The sequence below is a fragment of the Mobula hypostoma genome, chromosome 12, assembly GCF_963921235.1.
Source record: "Mobula hypostoma chromosome 12, sMobHyp1.1, whole genome shotgun sequence".
In the NCBI taxonomy this organism is placed as follows: Eukaryota; Metazoa; Chordata; class Chondrichthyes; order Myliobatiformes; family Myliobatidae; genus Mobula; species Mobula hypostoma.
Window position 1 is genome coordinate 96,652,877 of NC_086108.1, and position 23,237 is coordinate 96,676,113.

The window sequence follows — 23,237 nt, forward strand, 5'->3', positions numbered from 1 at the left end:
CCCATGAATACTACCTCATATATATATGTAGTGGCATGCAAAAGTCTGGGCACCCCTGGTCAAAATTTCTATTACTGTGAATAATTGAGTATAAGATGAACTGATCTCCAAAAGTCATAAAGTTAAAGATGAAACACTCTTTTCACCATTTTAAGCAAGAATAGTCTATTATTTTTGTTTTGTACAATTTTAGAGTGAAAAAAAGGAAAGGAGCACCATGCAAAAGTTCGGGCACCCCAAGAGATTTGAGCTCTCAGATAACTTTTACCAAGGTCTCAGACCTTAATTAGCTTGTTAGGGCTATGGCTTGTTCACCATCATTGTTAGGAAAGGCCAGGTGATGCAAATTTCAAAGCTTTACAAATACCCTGACTCCTCAAACTTTGTCCCAACAATCAGCAGCCATGGGCTCCTCTAAGCAGCTGCCTAGCACTCTGAAAATTAAAATAAGTGATGCCCACAAAGCAGGAGAAGACTATAAGAAGATAGCATAGCGTTTTCAGGTAGCCGTTTCCTCAGTTCATAATGTAATTAAGAAACGGCAGTTAACAGAAATGGTGGCGGTCAAGTTGAGGTCTGGAAGACCAAGAAAACTTTCCGAGAGAACTGCTCATAGGATTGCTAGAAAGGCAAATCAAAACCCCCATTTGACTGCAAAAGACCTTCAGGAAAATTTAGCAGGCTCTGGAGTGGTGGTGCATTGTTCTACCGTGCAGCGACACCTGCACAAATATGACCTTCAGGGAAGGGTCATCAGAAGAAAATTTTTCCTGCATCCTCACCACAAAATTCAGCATCAGAAGTTTGCAAAGGAACATCTAAACAAGCCTGGTTCATTTTGGAAACAAGTCCTGTGGACTGATGAAGTTAAAATAGAATTTTTTGGCTGCAATGAGCAAAGGTATGTTTGGAGAAAAAAGGGTGCAGAATTTCATGAAAAGAACACCTCTCCAACTGTTAAGCATGGGGGTAGATCGATCATGCTTTGGGCTTGTGTGGCAGTCAGTGGCACGGGTAACATTTCACTGGTAGAGGGAAGAATGAATTCAATTAAATAACATCAAATTCTGGAAGCAAACATCACACCATCTGTAAAAAAGCTGAAGATGAAAAGAGGATGGCTTCTACAACCAGTGGTGCAGTGCTAGCCAGAGCGTTTCGGAGCGCGTCCGGCACATCCTTAAGAAAAAAGCCGAAACAAACAAGCTAATTACTTAGGTGCCACCCAGCGTGATTTGAGTATCTCAGAAACTGCAGATCTCCTGGGATTTTTATGCACAACAGACTCTGGAGTTTACAAAGAATGGTGCCAAAAACAAAAAAAATCCAGTGAGTGGCTGTTCTATGAGCCAAAACATCTTGTTAAATCCAGTCATTGGATTTTTTTTGTTTTTGGCACCATTTTTGTAAACAGGATAATGATCCTAAACATCCGTCAAAATCCACAATGGACTACCTCAAGAGGCCCAAGCTGAAGGTTTTGCCATGGCCCTCACAGTCCCCCGACCTAAACATCATCGAAAATCTGTGGATAGACCTCGAAAGAGCAGTACATGCAAGACGGCCCAAGAATCTCACAGAACTAGAAGCCTTTTGCAGGGAAGAATGGGCGAAAATTCCCCAAACAAGAATTGAAAGGCTCTTAGCTGGCTACAGAAAGCGTTTACAAGCTGTGATTCTTGCCAAAGTGGGTATTACTAAGTACTGACTATGCAGGGTGCCCAAACTTTTGCTTCAGGTTCTTTTCCTTTTTTGTTATTTTGAAACCATAAAAGATGAAAACAAAAAAAGAAATCTTGCTTAAAATATTAAAGAAATGTGTCATCTTTAACTTTATGCCTTTTGGAAATCAGGTCATCTTTTACTCGCTTAGCTATTCACAGCAACAGAAATTTTGACCAGGATGCCCAAACTTTTGCATGCCACTGTGTGTGTGTGTGTGTGTGTGTGTGTGTATATATTCTGTTTTGCACAATTTTTAATCTGTCTACTTAATATGCATATATACCAGTGTAATTGATCTTATTTTTTCTTCTTCCTGTATATCATGTATCGCATTGTTTTGCTGCTGCTGTTAACAAATTTCCTGACACATGTTGGTGATAATAAACCTGATTTTGATTGTGACTAATGTTTTACACCTGTATATACAGAATATTAAAAAGTCTGAAAATTACCTTTACAGACTACATCTTCTTCCAATACTTATAATCCTGCAATAATCAGAGTCACTTTCATGAGTCAGGGATCAAATCTCCCCTAGGATTCTTCTAAGTTTAGGTTAGGCAACTATTCTGCATGTACTTCTGGAGATTTAGTTTTTTTGGTCACCACAGCTGACCATGACTTTTGAACATGTGACCACATCAAAGGATGACCATATCACCCTATTTATTATCCAAAAAAACAGTTAAAACTCAGCAGAGTACATATCACACTAAACTTATGTTCTATTGTTTCAATTTTGTATTAGACATACAATTTTCTGTTACTACAGTGGTCATGTAAACAGTTGCACCACTGAATTTCCACTATGTTGATGGTATTTTGTAGCAGAGGAACTTTTCATATATCCAGTTTGTATTTTATATGTGAATTCACTCCCAGAGTGTTTCTACTTATGCATCCATAAACCAAACATTTCTTATGACAATAAGCAGCTCTGTGCATAAAACAAAATTATTGTTCAAGACTCCTCACAGGTATGAATATGAGCAAATAGTGGTTCAACAATTTTATTAAGAGATAGCACACTACTAAATGCTGCCACAGTTGTAGGCATCATGAGTAAAGTTGAACACTGGCACTTTCACAAGCAAAAATATGATTGAACTTTCCTGCAGAAGTCAAGCCACAGAACAGAGACACATAGATCTTCTTTTCATCTTTCAGACTAAAATGGTAACGAGCAAAAAAGTTTATAAATTGCTTTCAACCAAGAAAGTAAATTTTCAAAAATAAATTAAATTAACTTCATTATTTGTTAATTCAGGCAAGAACATAATTTGATACCAAGAATTTAGTAAAAAACTGGAAGTCTTTCCTTTTCCTTAATGACTGATTATTTTTTCATTCTTTTTTGTTCTAACAGGGTTCTTTCTTGTATAATCTTATATAATGTATGTTTTTTTCTTGTGAATGTTATGCATTCGATGCTATGTGCCTGTGATGCTGTAGCAGATAAGTTTTTCATTGCACCTGCACACACAGGCTTATGCACATGAGAATTAACTCGATTTTGACTTTGAAGTTGCTGCAAAGTATCAACCACAATACTTGTGTCAATTAATTCTTCTAAACTTTAAATACTTGAAAAAAGATTAGAGATTCATCTTTGAATAACCATTAAGGTGATTTGGTGTCCATCAACAAAGGAATCAGAATTAGGTTTAATATCACCGGCATACGTCGTGAAATTTGTTAACTTAGTGGCAGCAGTACAATGCAATACATGATAATACAGGAAAAAATAAATAAATAAATAAATAAACAAACAAATAAATGAATCAATTACAGTAAGAATATGTATATTATGCTGGGTAATGTTCTATATTAATAAGGCATGCTGGCACAAACATCCTGTAAAACTACTAGTGGCAGTGCTAGGTAGATTGATCTCAGTTCAAAGGCTCATGGACTATCCAGGTGTGTTGCCAGTTTAAGTCACTCTTCTCCATATCAATTTAAAAGAAATACTAAGCTTTACTGGGTAGAATCCAAACAGTTTGACTTGGAAGAAAAAGAAAGAAAAGTGGCAAAAGTTGGAGATAGGCCCAAAGATTTGAGAAAAATTTGAGTATCCAACAAGAAAGGGCTAAAAAAAAGTTAATTAAGAAGAGGAAAATAAACAAAGAGGCAAAATGGGAAGAATTTTTTAAATTCTTGCTAAGAAATATGTGAAAACCAATTATTCGTGAGGTGGAAAAAGAACTTTTGAAAAGATATAACACGTTCGGGCAAAGAGAACATGACTTTATGAAGGTAAGCTAGATTGGATGGAAGAAAGCTAGTGAATGTAATACATTTTGAATTTTTTAAAAAGTATTCAACAAGGTTCCACATGAGGTTGCTTTGTAAAATAAATCTTCATAGTGTGGCAAGTTATATACGGAACAAGCATGGCAATTTAACAGGAAGGATGAGTAAGGAGAAAAGGGTCTGTTGACAATCTATAATCAGAGGAGTGCCACAGATATTAATACTAGAGTCACCATTGCTTACAACTGTATCTATGATTTACAGGAAGGAAGTGAATGTCTGCAGCCAAATGTGTGAATAATAGAAAATCTGGAAAAAAGGCAAGTTGTGAGGAGAAATATTTCTACAGTTTCCAGAGAAACACTGATAGGCTTGGCAAGAGTTTGCAAATGGAGTATAATACGAGAAAATGTGAAGGTGCTTACTTTAGGAGGAAAACTATAAAAGTTGATTTAAATGAAGAAAGGTATTTGGGAATCTTCGCCTGCAAACCACAAAAGACAAGCATGCAGTTGCAATAGGTAAATGGGAAGACTCAAGGAATGCTGATTTTTATTTGAAAGGGGTTAGCAAACCAGGGAAGTGTTACTCTAACAAAACAAGGCACAAGTAAACCACATCCTGAAAACTTACGAGGCCTCAATTTGGGCTAGATGCAGGAGCCTGTAGTAAAGGAAATAAATGAGAGTCCAGTGAAGACTATAGCAGTATGGAAGGGAGGCGAGGCCTGGCAAAGAGAAACAGCTCTTTTCTATCCTTCCTCACATTTTCCAACTGCTATTTTAAGTATTTTGCTTCTTTGAATGACAGAGACAGTCGATAACACAAACACCGCATCTCAATATTAAGGCCCAAGTGGTACAAAACCTTAAACGCCATTCTGGGAATCCTAAGTGGTTAAAGAATAAGCATGAAAATTGAAGACAAATAACTTTCAAATAGCACAGACTGGGTGATATGGCAAAGCCCTTAATATCCAGACAGCCCTAATATTATTAAGACCTCTGGTCACCCTGTAAAAGTCACTAATATCCAGACATTTAATCTTTCATTAATTGATATACATGGTGCAAAACTGGGACCTGATATAGATTCCAGAAGAACATTATTTGTTACATCACTACCTGAGGTCGGCCAGCTCGGCCCATCATTTGAAGTATATCAGTTTCACTGTATTCTTGAAACATCCCTCCTGCGTAATGCATTGTGGATTTAATGACCACTAAATGTGCTGGCAAGTTCACTCCCATGGCTAAAGTGCTGGTAGTAACTGAAAATAATCAAAGAAGAAAACTTTCAATCACCAGCTTGGAAAAGCTCCTATATAATCACAAATCAATAAATCTTCAAAATGAGATTGTGCTTATATAACCATATAACAATTACAGCATGGAAACAGACCATCTCGGAAGATATATTCTACAAAATATACTAAATATACATTCATTATATTTAGATATGAATGAGGAAACTTTTACTCAGTCTTGCAATGTAGTGAATAATTTGTTTCCACTCCAGTTCAAAGCAGTGGAAGATGCTGGAACATGAATATTTTTAAGATGTGGTTGGTGTTGCACACTGGGCTCTGACAAAGGGAGATCATGTAGAATCAGGTTTGTTATCACTGATGTATGCTGTGAAATTTGTTGTTTTGCAGCAGCAGCACATTGCAACATATAACAATGATTCTAAGCTACAAAAAATACTGTAAAAATGAATAACGAGGTGGTGTTCATGGACTGTTCAGAAACCTGATGACAGCGGCTGTTTGAAGCTGTTTCTAAAACATTGAATGTGGGTTTTCAGGTTCCTGTGAGTCCTCTCTGATACTAGTATTGATAGAAGGGTGTGTCCCAGTCCTTACTGATGGATGCCACCCGCTTCAGGTACCGCCTCTTGAAGATCTCCAATAGTGGGGAGGTTTTGCCAATGACGGAACTAGCTAATAACAGGGAGCTCTAAGTTGATAGAAGGTCAAGGTCGGATGAGCAGACATGGAACAAAACCACACTGGTACATCTCCCCCACTCACAGCTCACCTACCCCCTCCTTGCCAGATACAGCTGTAGTATTCTATTGCCCAGAAACACTCTTGGCACATTACCCTCTGGCAAGGGAAAACATTTCAAACATGGAGGTATAATATGTAGCAATGTCAACCAAAACAGACTAATATTGATTGGCACCTGATTAGTTCCGAGGGTTTAGATGGTTTAGAGTCTGTTAGGTGTGTCCAGGACGGATTCCGGTCACAGTATGTGGACAGGCCGACTAGGGGAAATGCCATACTAGATCTAGTACTAGGTAACGAACCGGGTCAGGTCACAGATCTCTCAGTGGGTGAGCCTCTGGGGGACAGTGACCACCGTTCCCTGGCCTTTTGCATTATCACGGAAAAGGATAGAATCGGAGAGGACAGGAAATTTTTTAATTGGGGAAGGGCAAATTATGAGGCTATAAGGCTAGCGGGTATGAATTGAGATGATGTTTTTGCAGGGAAACGTACAATGTTGAGGAATTTCTTGCAGGATGTTAGGGTTAAATTTGTCCTGGTGAGGAAGATAAAGAATGGTAGGGTGAAGGAACCATGGGTGACAAGTGAGGTGGAAAATCTAGTCAGGTGGAAGAAGGCAGCATACATGAGGTTTAGGAAGCAAGAATCAGATGGGTCTATTGAGGAATATAGGGAAGCAAGAAAGGAGCTTAAGAAGGGGCTGAGAAGAGCAAGAAGGGGGCATGAGAAGGCCTTGGCGAGTAGAGTAAAGGAAAACCCCAAGGCATTCTTCAATTATTTGAAAACAGAAGGATGATAGGAGTGAAGGTAGGACCAATTACAGATAAAGGTGGGAAGAGGTGCTGGAGGCTGTGGAAGTGAATGAGGTCCTCAATGAATACTTCTCTTCGGTATTCACCAAAGAGAGGGAACTTGATGATGGTGAGGACAATATGAGTGAGGTTGATGTTCCGGAGCATGTAGATATTAAGGGAGAGGAGGTGTTGGAGTTGTTAAAATACATTCGGATGGATAAGTCCCTGGGGCCTGATGGAATATTCCCCAGGCTGCTCCACGAGGTGAGGGAAGAGATTGCTGAGCCTCTGGCTAGGATCTTTATGTCCTTGTTGTCCTCGGGAATGGTACCGGAGGATTGGAGAGAGGCGAATGTTGCCCCTTGTTCAAAAAAGGTAATTATAGACCAGTGAGCCTTACATCTGTGGTGGGAAAGCTGTTGGAAAAGACTCTTAGAGATAGGATCTATGGGCATTTAGAAAATCATGGTCTAATCAGGGACAGTCAGCATGGCTTTGTGAAGGGCAGATCGCGTCTAACAAGACTGATAGAGTTCTTTGAGGAGGTGACCAGGCAAATAGATGAGGGTAGTGCAGTGGATGTGATCTACATGGATTTTAGTAAGGCATTTGACAAGGTTCCACATGGTAGGCTTATTCAGAAAGTCAGAAGGCATGGGGTCCAGGGAAGTTTGGCCAGATGGATTCAGAATTGGCTTGCCTGCAGAAGACAGAGGGTTGTGGTGGAGGGAGTACATTCAGATTGGAGGGTTGTGACTAGTGGTGTCCCACAAGGATCTGTTTTGGGACCTCTACTTTTTGTGATTTTTATTAACGATCTGGATGTGGGGGTAGAAGGGTGGGTTGGCAAGTTTGCAGATGACACAAAGGTTGGTGATGTTGTAGATAGTGTACAGGACTGTCGAAGACTGCAGAGAGACATTGATAGGATGCAGAGGTGGGCTGAGAAGTGGCAGATGGAGTTCAACCCGGAGAACTGTGAGGTGGTACAATTTGGAAGGACAAACTCCAAGGCAGAGTACAAAAGTAAATGGCAGGATACTTGGTAGTGTGGAGGAGCAGAGGGATCTTGGGGTGCATGTCCACAGATCCCTGAAAGTTGCCTCACAGGTGGATAGGGTAGTTAAGAAAGCTTATGGGGTGTTAGCTTTCATAAGTCGAGGGATAGAGTTTAAGAGTCGCGATGTAATGATGCAGCTCTATAAAACTCTGGTTAGGCCACACTTGGAGTACTGTGTCCAGTTCTGGTCACCTCACTATAGAGAGGATGTGGAATCATTGGAAAGAGTACAGAGGAGATTTACCAGGATGCTGCCTGGTTTATAGAGTATGGATTATGATCAGAGATTAGGGGAGCTAGGGCTTTACTCTCTGGAGAAAAGGAGGATGAAAGGAGACATGATAAAAGTGTACAAGATATTAAGAGGAATAAGAGTGGATAGCCAGCGCCTCTTCCCCAGGGCACCACTGCTCAATATAAGAGGACATGGCTTTAAGGTAAGGGGTGGGAATTTCAAGGGGGATATTAGAGGAAGGTTTTTTACTCAGAGAGTGATTGGTGCGTGGAATGCACTGCCTGAGTTAGTGGTGGAGGCAGATACACTAGTGAAGTTTAAGAGACTACTCGACAGAAATATGGAGGAACTTAAGTTGGGGGGTCATATGGGAGGCAGGGTTTGAGGGTCGGCACAACATTGTGAGCTGAAGGGCCTGTACTGTGCTGTACTATTCTATGTTCTATGTTCTAAAAGGTTATTTGTCCCCATGTTCTCAGGATCTTACTCTGCACAACTCTTCAGAACAAAAATTATGCACTTTGGAAAAATGTGAGGATGTGTGATATATAGTTTGCTTTCTACGGAGTTAATTGGACTAAATGATCACAAATTTCCTATTACATTGTGAGCTACTGACCGTGGACTTCAATGGCCAAAGAGAAGCAATCTGTGAATCTGGTAAACTAGACCCTGGGTTCCACTTAATTAATCATGACAATCAGCCACTATCTATCATACCTTTATAGGCAAGACACCTGGGTGAAGAATTTTATTTCAGTATATCCTGGGTATAGGAGGATAGTGAGGGGTAAGGAAAGAGACCAGGGCAAACTCTACGGAGAGGGAATCCTGTGGATCCAGGAGTATTCTTGTTCTCCTTGTCTCCAAAGGGAATTAAAACTTATTTTAACAATAAGATCGCAGTTTTCTCCTTTGCTGCATTTATGTGTAACAGTTTTCAGCAGCTCAGGCCAAAGACTTTGTTACTGAAGAAAATCCTACTTTCCATAAAGCCACAAAGCAAGCACTGATATCTTTAGTAGGCTCTCAGGGTGTCTAATTTCTGTTTTAGGTAATTCTGCACACATCTAAAAAATGCTTATTCTAATGTAAAATCAGATATTCTGAGTTTTGAGCAGCGGGAAGATGGCGGCGCGACGCAACTCACAGCGGCCACTCCGGTGGTGATGTCTGTTATCTGTCAAGTAGGGTGCCGTACACAATCCTGATTTGATGGAGACAGACGTGAGAGCACGGAGGAACTTCTGGTGAAACTTCTGAAATGCCTGCTTCACTGCCGCTGCTACTGTGTGATCCAGAATCTCCGGAGAGGAAGGCCCCGAATCCTCAACTTCGCTTGTTGCTGTGGCCAGGGCGGAGTCAAAGCGCTCGGCAGAGGATGGTGCTCAGTGCTCGGTGTCGGAGGGCTGGTTGGAGACTTGAAGCTTTCGGACGGACTCAAGAGTCCACTGCGGTTGGGTGCTTCCAATGGCGCAGCATCGGCAAGTTTGCGACGCTTGGAGGTTCATGGCAGGGAGAGTTTCTCCCTTCTGCCTTCTGCGTGAGATGATGAGGCTATAGGAACTTTGAGACTTTTTTTTACTGTGCCCATGGTCTGCTCTTTATCAAATTACGGTATTGCTTTGCACTGTTGTAACTATATGTTATAATTATGTGGTTTTGTCAGTTTTAGTCTTGGTGTGTCTTGTGTTTCTTGTGATATCATTCTGGAGGAACATTGTATCAATTTTAATGCATGTATTTCTAAATGACAATAAATGAGGACTGAGTGTCCTCATAATCTAAAAAAAAATGCAGCTTTCCAAAATAGACATTTTTGTTAGTGCTCATTTATCTAAGTTTACAGAAATTATTTACTACTTCCGAATTGGTGGTTGTTATTTGGTCAACTAAAGGAATGGATAGTCACATGTTACATTGTAGTAGTTGGTGCTTAATGTAAGGATACATGTTACAATCCCCAGATCTTGCTATTGTTTTCCAAGACACCTGAAAGTAAAAAATACACTCTTAATCATGTTTAATTGCCTCCTAAAACTATTTACCTTGAACTGCCCAAAAGATGCAAACAAAATAATAAAACAATTAAACATTTTTAAAGAAAGTTGAATAAGAAAAGCACCATCCAAAGGGACTTACAAAGTACTGGTAAATCTCCTGCAGTGAAGGCAGCTTCAGTAGTTTTTCTATCAGATAGATCCATGCCAGCATGATGGTAACCAACTCCATATGTGAACAGATCTATTAAAACATATTTTAGACTTCAGAGAAAACACAGAATTGCACTTATAAAACAATTCAAAATATAAATAACTTACCTCTCAGCTTTGCATCCTTGATTGAATTAGTATATTTTTGCAGTCTATTGTGTTCAGAAGAGTTGGATAAAAGAATAAATTCAGATATTACTTTTTGAAACAAAACAAGTTTTTCCTTAAAAATTCAGGATGATGTTTCTTTAAAGACAAGCACAAGCACAATATTTTATGTATGTTTCTTGAAGGTCAAATATCTTAAGTCAACAAGTGCCAATAACATAAACTGTCATAGTACTCAAAATAGAAGGTGTAGGACTGCCTTGGTTTTGCAAGAGTTAAAGGAAGGAACCCACTAATCCCACAGCAGATTTATTTTTGAAAGTTACATAATCCAAAGCAACACATACAACATGCTGGAGGAACTCAGCTAGCCAGGCAGCATTTATGGAAATGAATAAACAGTCAATGTTTCAGCTGAGATCCTTCTTTAGGACGGAGTGGGAAGGGGTGAGGTGCCTGAATTAAAAGGTGGGAGGAAGGGAAAGAGGCTAGCTGGAAGGTGATAGGTGAAACCAGATGGGTGGGAAAGATTAAGGGCTGGAAAAGAAAGAATCTGATAGGAGAGAAGAGTACACAATAGGAGAAAGGGACGGGGGAGAAGACCAAGGAGGAAGTAATAGGTCAGATTGGGGAATAGAGAGGGGTAGAGTAATTTTGTTCACCTGAAGGAGAAATCACTATTCATACTATCAGTTTGGAGGCATACCCAGATGGAATGTAAGGTGTTGCTCCTCCCCTGAGGGTTGCCTCACCTTGGCACAAGAAGAGGCCATGGATCAACACATCAGAACAGGAATGGGAATCAGAATTAAAATATTTGGCCACTGGGAAGTCCTGCTTGTGGTGGATGGTGTGGAGGTGCTCAACAGGTCTCACCAATGTACAGGAAGCTACATTGGGAGCACTGGACACAAAAGGCAACCCCAGCAGATTCATAAGTGAAGTGTTGCCTCACCTGGAAAGACAGTTTGGGGCTATGAATAGAGGTGAGGGAAGAGGTGTATGGGATAAGTGCCTGGAGGAAGATTACTGGGGAGGGATGACTGAACAAGGGAATCGTGAAGGAAGCAATCCCTGTTGAAGGTGGAGAGGGTGGGAGGTAAAGATATGCTTAGTGGTAGGACCCCTTTGGAGACGGACGAAGTTCCGGAGGATAATGTGTTGGATTGTACAATCCTTTTTTACCTTCTTATTTCTATGCATAAATTATTCCTTACAAAAGAAAAAAAAGTTTGAAAAGAAAACAGCCTTTACTAGACCAATACAAACCAAAATCATTCAGCATACAATATTCGCTCCATATTATATGTCATGTGCAAGGTATAAATAAATGGATGTGACAAAAACATAAAGACTTTGCTTAAAGCTATGATTGTCAGTTTCTTTTTAGTACCTAATAATAGTCACTTTAACATCTCAAGCCAAAAATAAATGGCTTTTCTTAATTTATATTTTGCAGGTTGAATCTGTGGTGAGGAAGGCAAATGCAATGTTAGCATTCATTTCCAGAGGACTAGAATATAAAAGCAAGGTAATTGGTAAGTAAGTAAATGTTTGGCACAGCATTGTGGGCCGAAGGGCCTGCATTGTGCTGTAGGTTTTCTATGTTTCTATGTACAATCATACATCATAGTACAATAGTCTCGGTTTTATTATTTCAAACATTATCATTGTGTATATTATTATTCTGTACCTTATTATTAGTTGTCTGCACACGGCTAAGTGCATTTAAAAATGTTGCTGCTGTAACTAAAGAATTTCCCACTCAGGATCAATAAAGTAATTATTATTATTATGTTTATTATTAATGTTGAGGCATTATAAAACATTGGTAAGGCCTCACTTGGAATACTGTGAGCAGTTTTGGGCCCCTTACCTAAGAAAAGATGTGCTGACAATGGAGAAGGTTCAAAGGAGATTCATGAAAATGATTCCAGGATCAAAAGGCTTGTCATATGAGGAGCATTTGATGTCTCTGGGCCTCTACTCACTGGAATTCAGAAGAATGAGGGGAGACTTCATTAAAACCTATCAAACGTTGAAAGGCCTCATTAGAGTGGATGTGGAGAGAATGTTTTCTATGGTGGGGGAGTTAAGCCCAGAGGGCACAACCTCAGAATAGAGGGCTGTCCTTTTAGAATGGAGATGAGGAGGTATGTCTTCAGCCAGAGAGTAGAGAATCTGTCGAATTTGTTGCCACAGGTGGCTGTGGAGGCCAAGCTATTGGGTATACTTAAGGCAGAGGCTGATAGATTCTTGATTAGTCAGGGCAAGAAGGGATATGGGGAGTAAGCCGTAATGAAATGGCAGAGAAACTCAATGAGCCAAATGGCCTAATTCTGCTCCTATATCTTATGATCTTCCTCCAAGAGGACCAAACCGTGCCATAGGGTTTGGTGACTTCCATGCTTCAATGACCCAGAGAACTATGTTGGCTACATTCAGGGTCTTGTGCTTTGGTTCTTGGTAGGGTTACCCATGCCAAACAAATCAAAGGGTAGAGACAAGACTAAGAGTGGACCACCAATCCTCAATTCAGGGCTAACAACCCTGAATGCTTAAAAAAATGTTTACAGGAACAGCAATTCTTCTACATCTGTGTGTGACGGTTTGGACAGACAAAGATGGAAGACAGCCAGCAGCGTAACAGGCAATAAGTAAGATATCTTAAGGTCTGAAATCAACTAGTTATTTTCTGTCTAATCATATAAAAAAGACTTACGGTGTGTAACATTTGAGTTTTCATCCAGGTCCATGAATTTACAAATTCACCTTCCAAACTTCAAAAAAAAGTGTGCACTTCAACATGATTTCAACATTACCTTTGCTTATGTTCCATGGTCATAATAAATCTGGCATCTTTTGCAAGTATGGATGCAGACTGCTGTACACCTTTCCTTGTAGCACAGAACTAAAAGTTAAAAATGTCCTTTAATAAAACATCATTGAGCTATTGATAATCAACCTTAAAAAAAATCATAATCAGAATTAAAAGGATGAATACCACCAGAGTTGGTTTTTGTTCAGAGTATGTCTGTATAATGCTAGCTACTTTATAATTCAGGCTCAGGTCAAATTTGAATTCAGTTTGATTATTCGAGCAAGGAAATCCAAGTACAACTTTGCGGAGCTTTACAGGTCGATGGCTTTCATCTATCTTCATGGAAATTCCAGGTCCCTTTCCATCAGATAACCATTCTGCAATCTTAGAAGGCAAAACAAAAGATGTACAAATAAAATTAATTGAAAATGTCATGATAAATGATCCTACTTTCTTTCTGAAATCTTAATTTATCCAGAAAGATGTGAAAAGACTTACATCTTCAACATTTGGAATAGTTGCTGAAACTGCAATAAATCTCAGTACTTTATCTGCAGGTTGACCAGAAGAACGCAAGACAATTGACTGAATTGTTTTCATTCTGCTGACAACAACTTCAAGGGTTGCACCACGACTTTCATCTTTCACAACATGTGCCTACAGTAGAATAGAAATTTGCCACTTCAGAAAATGGAAATAAATTAACTTGAATTTTCTTCAAAAGGACTAAGCATATAAAATGTCTGAAATTTCTTCAAAGTTAAAAAGAAGTAATAACCTGTGAAATAAACAACAACTTATAACTTCAATGAAAAATGACCTAAGTGCTACAACATATAGCAACATTTTTTGTAACACAAAAATAGATTGCTACATGTCCATAATACATAGGGCACTATTGACTATACAGATATACAGAACGATGGCACGTGATACATGATTTGATATCACTTGCACAAGGTTCTTCTGCACAGATGAGGCCCAAGAAAGAATTGGCCCTCATACTAAGCTTGCTTTCAAGTTAGCATAATTGTTCCTGCAAATCCTATTACTTAACATTTTCCTGGTATGTACAGCCTCAAGTGGCTTGCTTCATAAATTGAGTAACGTAGATCACGCAAACCCTGAGATTTGCCCCAGGCATATTCTGATGGCTTTTTGATAGCTTGCTATTGTCAAAAGTTAAATCATTTTAAAATTACTGATAATAATCAAAGATATATAACAACAATTCAAATAGCACTAAATTAGTTTTTTTAATGGTTACAAAAACAAACCAACCAATTTAGTAACAACACTTTTAAAGTAAATAGTTAACAAACCACTTAAGGCATTTCACTTTGAGCTTGAGTTCTGTGAAATGAATAGGGTCATTATGCCTAACTTGAATAGGAGGTCAGATGGGCTGTTCACTCCTTCTGCCCAGGCTGACCAACCCCCACTTCTTCCCATCCACATCATTCAAGCAATCCAGGACAGAATATTAGAAGAAAACAAGCAACTAAGGACTAACCCTATATACAGCAACTATTTCTTCCAATCCTTTCAATTACACCATAGCCCTATCCTTTACTGTTCTCTTTTGCTAGCTCTCCGATGACAGCTGGAGATTTATTTGCCATTTAAGCTCATGCAGTATACTTTGACATGCCTCTTATAGGTACCGCACAATTTTCAGCTTAATGACTTCAAAAGTTGAAAAATTTCACTGTGCAATATATACACCATTACCTCATCAATTAGGAAAAGCCGTACCAGCTGTACTAATGAATTGTCTCTCCATTTTCTTGTCATAGTGTCCCATTTTTCCTGAAAAAAAATTGGAAACTCGACAAAATTTGTCAAAAATACATTTATATAAACCACATGGCTACAACTTTTGATAGGACCATAAAAACATTCCCAAAATAGTTTTGTCCAATTAGTTTGAGTGTGGAACATTCCTTATTTGTCAATGGGAATATGTTCCATTCCTTAGTTATTGTAATTAAAAAATTCATGTAGGACTACATTCATTAAATCTATACTCTAATACCCTATTTTTGAACATCGCGATTCTACCTTAACTAATTATATATTGTACTCTGGAAGTAGAAAAGACCAAAACCACAATCACCAAAAAGCCTTCACATAGGAGAAAATGGGAAGCTTGTCAATTTATCACATTTATTCAAAACACATGATAGGGATATAAGGAAAGTAACTAGGTAATTTAGTCAAATGTTGGTAGTGGTTAACCTTCTAGAAGTCATATAGTAATATAAATTTGCTACTGAGAATGACAACAGTTAACTAAGGACACACAGGATAAATTTGTAAAAAGTCAGTCATATTTCATAAATTTAAGTAAAGTTGAAGAAATAGCAATATTGATAAAAGTACTTTTGATACGAAATTTCAAAAGCATTTGAAAATGTGATATCTGCGGAACATGTTGATAAAATGACAGCATACTTTATTAAAGAGAATACAGTTGGGCATATGGTCAATGCACAATGTTTAATTGCAGGGTTGTAAACACTGATATTACTCAAGGCTCTGTTTTGTCTTCATTATTCTGCTTAATTTATCACTTGAATTTAGTTATACTGATACAGATGAGGATAAGAAACAAAAAATTAAGCATATGAAATTCTAGAGTTATCTACAGGAGTAAAGGCTGAAAAAGGGGTAATCCTAAACCCATTAAATCATTGATACGCCTTTGCTACTGTGTCCACTTTTGGGACTCCTGGTGAAAAATAACTCCAAAGATGATAAGGAGAGGCTTTAGTTACACGGACGTTTGCTCATCCAATGAAAACTAATTTAAGCATTTAGATTATTAAACTGCAAATTGTTAATTCCACTAATCTGAGAGCCAGGAACTAGAAGACATAAAATTATAATTACAGGAAATAAAGTGGTTAAGATTATTCTCAGTTTAAGTTTTAAGGATATGGAATGTCCAAACAGGAACAGTGTTAAAATACTGGAAACAGAATGAAAAGGGCATAAGAAATATAAAAATAAATACAACTGACAGTCCCTATAAATAATCAGCAAAGGCACAATGGCTTGAATTATTTCCTTCTTTACATAAATTTCTATAATTCAGCAATAGCACTCTTCTGTTTTCCAACATTTTGTGTTATTTGCTCTGAATAATCATGATCTGTAATTGCTCTAAACCAACCATGGATCTTTGCTTAATGGTATTGGTCTATGGTATATAAAAAAAGGTTGGGAGCCCCTGCTCTAAACAATGCAATGAATGAAATTTGGAACTTGAAATCATTAGGCGGATGCTTTCATTACAAAATTTTCTAATAATCCTGGTTAGCTACTAGTCCAGAAGTATTTATGTGTCTATGAAGTCCAATGAAACATCATATTATTGTAATGCAAAGAAAATAAATTTAAGGGAATTTTATTGAAGGAAATATTCTAACAAAAGTAGCTTCTACTGAGCTATCATTCCTTTTTGTATTTGTATTGTTTCCTCAGTGCAGAAACTTACAGGAGTAGTTAAGATAATATGTGCATCTTGGATCTCAAAATAATCATCCATTTCTGTATCTCCAGTAAGCTCTTTGCACGTTAATCCAATAGATCCAAACTTTTCTTTCCAATCTTCATATCGCTGGTTGCACAAAGCTTTGATTGGAGCCACTAGGAAAATGAAAGATTCCATTACGTCTTGAAGAAAAGTCATGGAACAAATTGGACAAGCTTCTTTCAAAATTAAAGATAAAGCACAATTATACTGTACATACAGCATTCATTTTGTAAACCAGTTCAAAATTATTCACTAAAAATGCCAGTCATTCCCTCTTCTCATAGGGGGCTACTATAATGGTTTGGCTGTATTTCTGCAATTGTGTGTCTCACAATCACGTCTATGTACAGATTTCATTGTGAATAAATTGTATTTTAGTTGAAATATGCCAGCTGAATATACCAACAGAATTAACAGAATATAGGTGGAAACACAGCACTGGCTTTGCATTTATTTTTTAAAATTATAGTAGAAATAAAGTATTAGTATTTGTATTAGTATATAAAGAACTTAATTTAAGCCTTTGTATTAAACTTACTGTATACAATTTTTATACTGGACCACTGTTTTGGAACTTCCATCAGTATTCTGACGATTGCTAGTTCAAAAATCACAGTCTTTCCAGAACCAGTTGGGGAACAAATCACAAAATTCTTTTCACCATAAAGGAGCTAAAGAAAATCCAGAAAATTTTAAACCTAATTAATTAAATGTTAGAAGACAACAATCTACAACTTGTAGAACTTTCTTTTTGCATGTACAGAGTTCAGCATCTTATTCATATTGATGGAGATAGCCGTGAAAGCACAGAGGAACATCTGGAGAAATTTCTGAAACGCTCGTCTGCTGCTGTCATTACTGTGTGGTTGGGAATCTTTCGGAGGGTAGGCCTCAAAATCCTGGCTCTGCCTGCTTTTGGTGACCGAGAAAGAGGTCGAATCGCTCGGCCAGAGGTGGTGCTCTGTACTTGGTGTCGGAGAGCTGATCAGTGCTCGAAGTTTTCGGATGACTCAGAGTCGGACCGTGGTGAGCATGGCAGGGAGAGTTTTTCTTCCCTCTTCCGACTGCGTGAGATGTGGGCCATTTGAGAAACTTTGAACTTTACTGTGCAGACAGACTTTCTTCATCAGGTTATGGTATTGTGCACTGTTGTAACTATATATATAATTATGTGGTTGTGTCAGTTTTCTCAGTCTTGGTTTGTCCTGTGTTTTTGTGATATCACACTAAGGAAATAATGTATCATTTCTTAATGCATGCATTACTAAATGACAATAAAAGGGGACTACGTGTCTTCATAATCATATTATCAGAAGTCCGGAGAAGTAATTTGTAGACATAAGTTCAAATAATTAGGGATTGGTAATCATTGCTTGTCCTGCAAGTGAATGGGTGAAATTCTCCCCAACTAATTAGGTAATACGACGCAAAGGTGACATCTTCAATATATCATGCTACATTTAGATTGTACATTTTCCCTGTTCTATTTTCCAAATAACAGGCATGGAGCGATCAATAAAGTAAAGAACATGCATTATAATTGAGAAAAATATTTGAGAACATAGCATAAATACATAAAATTAATCCGAAATCTCAATCTAATAAATACCCTTAACCAAATTAACAAATTATTAAACATGGTGAAGGGAAAAGAGGTTCCCTTCAAGAAAAAAAACAGGATGATTCAAAAATAAATTTAAAGAGTTAGTAAATCTTGCAGAAAACACAGGTTACTCAGTGCAATAGTTCTTAATCACAGTCGTTAATTCTGCTTTGTGGTACATCCTTTCCATGTGAATCCATCCTACAGAATAAGGGAATTCAGTTTATTGTGCTGTTTGGAAGTGTCAAATTAATTCTACTCACCTGCCCTGAAAATTTGCCCTCAAGTACTTTTTCTCAACACAATATGCTGCCAATCTGGAACAACACACACAAATACAAACAAAATGCTGGAGAAACTCAGCAGATCCAGCAGCATCTGTGGAGGGAAAAGAAATTGATGTTTTGGGCTGATATCCTTCATCAAGACTGGAAAAGAGACAGGAGCTAGAATAAGATTGGGCGAGAGCAAGGCTGCACCAGCTGGTGGGTGCTAGATGAATCCAGATGACAAGAGGAAGATAGGAAGGTTCGGGAGGATAGTGAGTATGATGTGAGAAGTTGCAAGGTGTTAAACGGAAGAGGCTGAAGAAGACGAAATCTGATTAGAGGACAATGGCCCATGGAATAAAAGGAAGGAGGTGGAGAGCCAGGGGAAGGAAGGTATGGCTGATGAGCAGGTCAAAACGGTAGGGCTAGAGGAAAAAGGGAAAACTGGGGAGGGGTAGGAAGGAAAGAGAGGGAAGCTTGTACCAGAGGTGAGAGAAATCGATGTTGATGCCATCAGTTGGAGACTACAAAGATGGAATATGAGGTGTTGTTCCTCCAATCTGCATCTAGCTTCAACTTGGCAGTAGAGGAGGCCACAAACAGATCTGTCAGTGAGGGAAAGGAAATGGAATTAGAATGGCTGGCTACTGGGAGAATCTAGTTGTTATGTAGAAAGAGTGGCAGTGCTGAATGAAGTAATTCCCCAGTCTGTGTGGGGCCTCAGTTATGAAGAGGAGACCATGCAGGAGGAGTACTAGATGCAATAAATGATAGTGATGAATTCACCAGTACTGCCTCACATGGAAGGACTAGTTAGGGGCCTGAAAATTAGTTAGGGGGAAAGTATTGGGTCAGGTGTAATACTGGGACAGTTCCAGGGATAAGTGCCTAGGAGGATGTTGGCAGGGAGGATCAAGCTGACAAGGGAGTCATAGAGAAAGCGAAAAATTTTGAAAATGGAGAGGGGAGGGGAGGGGTTGACAAGATATGCCTGGTGGGGTATTTTTTTAGAGATGGCAAAAGTTGTGGAGAATATTATTGCTGAGGCTTGTAGAGGGCAGGGAGAACATGGATGAGTATGGATAATGAGGTGAGGGTAGATGTGTCAGAAATGGAGGAGATGCAGATGAGGGCTGCATTGATAGCAATGGAAGAGAAACACTGTTTTCTGAAAAAAGGTGGACATTTCAGATGTCCTGAACGGAAAGCCTCATCATGAGAGCATATGGAGCGGAGACAGAGGAAATGAGAGAAGGTAATAACATTCTTGCAAGTGACAGGGTGAGAAGAGGTGTAGTCAACATAACTGTGGAAGTCAGTGGGCTTGTAAAAGATGTTGGAGACAGAGAGATCAAGAAAGGATGGAGATGTGTCAGAGATGGACCTAATACTGTAAATCTGAGGGTGGAGTGGGAGTTGGTGGTAAAGTTGATAAAAATGAAAGCCTCACATGGGTGCAGGAAGTAGCATCAATGAGTTTGTTAATGTAGCAGAGAAAGAGTTGAGGAGTATTACTGGTGAAGGATTGGAATATGGATAGTTCCATGTAGCCAATGGAAAGGCAAGTATAACTGCTTTCTTCTGCCTCTTCTTCTCTTTGCACTCCCTTCTTAGTTTCTCTAAAGACTAATTTTTTATGAGATAGCAAAATTGCAAAGAGCTGTGATGACTTTGGAGATTTTAACAGGTCTGTAACAACATTCCTCTCCAATCTCCCATGAAACTGAAACAATGGATTATTCTTTCACAATACCTATTTTGCTTTTCTGCTCCTGATTTGAGGTTCCATCTGTGATGATTAACCCAAAGAAATGCCTCTCTCTCTAACAGGCATCTATTCACTCTTTTATAATCTTTAAATATGGGAACTTTGGATGGTACATAGCATTAGCATCATGATCACTTTCTGAATTATCATACTGCTGCGTCTCACGAGCAAAACTACAACACTTATAGATGACCAACATGCATAAAATTGACTATGTATACAGTACTGTGCAAAAGTCTTAGGTGCATATACTGTATATAGCTAGGGGGCCTAACACTTTTGCACAGTACTGCAGTAATTTTATGTATTGCACTGTACTGCTGCTGCAAAAATACAAATTTCATCACATATGTGAATTATAATAAACCTAATTCTGATAGACTGCGAAGGGGGAAGGGAGAGGAAAATCCTAGTTGTGAAAAGGGGAAGGAAGAGGGGACGGAGCAGGAAGCACCAGAGAGACATTCTGTAATGATCAATAAAACCAGTTGTTTGAGATCAAATGACCTGGACTGGTGTCTCAAGTCTGGGTGTGTCTGCACCCACGCAATCCCCGAACCATGCACTCCTTCTCTGCCACCTGTCCCACACCCCTCCTTAGTGATTCACCTTCGCTATTCACAATATCCTTTACTCCAGTCAGATTTACAAACTCGCCCTCCACTTCACGTTGACAAATACAGTACTGTGCAAATGTCTTAAGCATCAATGCCTATAAAAAGTATTCACGCCCTTGGAAGTTTTTATGTTTTATTGTTTTACAACATTGAATCACAATGGATTTAATTTGGCTTTTTTGACTGATCAACAGAAAAGACTCTTTCATGTTGAAGTGAAAACAAGTGTCTACAAAATGGTCTAAATTTCTTACGATTATTAAACACAAAATAATTGATTGCTTAATTACTCATCCACTTCAAGTCAGTCTTGAGTCTGCATGGAAATGTCTCTATCAGCTTTGCATATCTGGACTCTACAATTTTTCCCCATTCTTCTTTACAAAACTGTTCAAGCTCAATCAGATTACATGGGAATTGTGAGTGAACAGCCCTTTTCAAGTCCAGCCACAAATTCTCAATTGGATTCAGGTCTGGACCATGACTTGGCCATTCCAGGATATTAACTTTGTTGTTTTTAAGCCATTCCTGTGTAGCTTTAGCTTTATGTTTGGGATCATTGTCTTGCTGGAAAACAAATCTTCTCCCAAGTTGCAGCTGTCTTGCAGACTGCATCATGTTTTCCTCCAGGATTTCCCTGTATTTTGCTGCATTAATTTTATCCCCTACCTTCTCAAGCAATCCAGGGCCTACTACAGTAAATCATGCTTCATGGTAGGGATGGTGAATTTTTGAAAATGTGCGGTATTCGGCTTATGCCAAACATAGTTTTTAGTCTGATGGCCAAAAAGCTTAATTTTTTTTTCATCAGACCATAGAATCTTCTTCCAGCTGACTTCAGAGTCTCCCACATGCCTTCTGGCAGATTCTAGCCGAGATTTCATGTTGAGTTTTTGTTCAACAGTGGCCTTCTCTTTGCTCCTCTCCCATAAAGCTGCAACTGGTGAAGCACCCGGGCAACAGTTCTTGAATGCACAGTCTCTCCCACCTTAGCCATTGAAGCTTATAGCTCCTCCAAAGTTGTAGAGGTCTCTTGGTGGCCTCCCTCACTAGTCCCCTCCTTTCACAGTCACTCAGTTTTTGAGGATAGCCTGCTCTAAGCAGATTTACAGCTGTGCCATATTCTTTACATTTCTTAATGATTGACTTAACTGTAGTCCAAGGGATATTCAGTGACTTGGAAAATTTCTTATATCATCTCTGGACTTGTGCTTTTCAATAACCGTTTCACGGAGTTGCTTGGATTTTTCTTTTGTCTTCATGGTGTAGTTTTTGCCAGGGTACTGGCTCACCAGCAGCTGGACCTTCCAGATACAGGTGAATTTTTACTACAATCAATTGAAACACCTTGTCTCCACACAGGTCTCCAAAAATGGATCTCCATTTAACTAATTATGTAACTTCTAAAACCAATTGGCTGCACCAGTGATGATTTAGTGTGTTGTATTAAAAGAGGGTGAATATTTATGCAATCAATTATTTTGTGTTTTATATTTGTAATTAATTTAGATCACTTTGTAGTGATCTGTTTTCACTTGACACAAAAGAGTCTTTTTCTGTTGATTAGTGTCAAAAAAGCCAAATTAAACCCACTGCAATTCAATGTTGTTAAACAATAAAACATGAAAACTTCCAAGGGGGGTGAATACTTTTGCACAATACATTATATTGTACACAAAATCCAAGACTTATGATTATCATTCTGTTATCCTGCTCTCGATCATTAGCGAAAGGCCGAAGACAATCAATAACTGCGTATTTAACAGTACTTCTATAATCTGCTTATTAAGTGTCTTCCTTGATTACTCAGCTTCCAAACTTATTGCAGTAGTGGTCGGCAGGAAAAATAAACAGAATTCTAGTGGTAAGGTCAGCTTTAATATCATAGCATCATTGAACAGTATGTGGCACAAAGATCTCCTGGTAAAACTGACAGCAGTAAGGAAGTTGCTTGTGTTTGTCAATAGTCTCAGCCCTTGGATATGCTGTGCAAGGCAGGGTCTGTCTTCAGCCTTTATTAGCTTCATTCACAGATCTTTACAAAATAAAACGTGTCTGCATGTAGCAAAAGCTGGACATCTAGACCAGCTGATTAGTGCCAAGTAAAAATTCCCATGCAACTGCTGGGCAAGGGTAAATCTATCTCATTTGACATTCACTCACATTTTAATCACAAAACACCCTCCAACATCTTGGGAAACAGCATAGATGAGAAACTC

General features: G+C 38.7%; 1 protein-coding gene across 1 annotated transcript in view; it reads right to left on the reverse strand.

The window, feature by feature from the left end:
- The window catches only part of hfm1 (helicase for meiosis 1), a 152,911-nt gene that overhangs the window by 74,208 nt on the left and 55,466 nt on the right, over nucleotides 1-23,237 (reverse strand). The window contains 9 exon segments of the mRNA XM_063063463.1: nucleotides 5,103-5,248; nucleotides 10,224-10,325; nucleotides 10,403-10,446; nucleotides 13,225-13,313; nucleotides 13,407-13,607; nucleotides 13,722-13,880; nucleotides 14,955-15,032; nucleotides 16,723-16,874; nucleotides 17,300-17,432. Of these exon segments, the coding sequence (XP_062919533.1) occupies nucleotides 5,103-5,248; nucleotides 10,224-10,325; nucleotides 10,403-10,446; nucleotides 13,225-13,313; nucleotides 13,407-13,607; nucleotides 13,722-13,880; nucleotides 14,955-15,032; nucleotides 16,723-16,874; nucleotides 17,300-17,432 (1,104 nt within the window).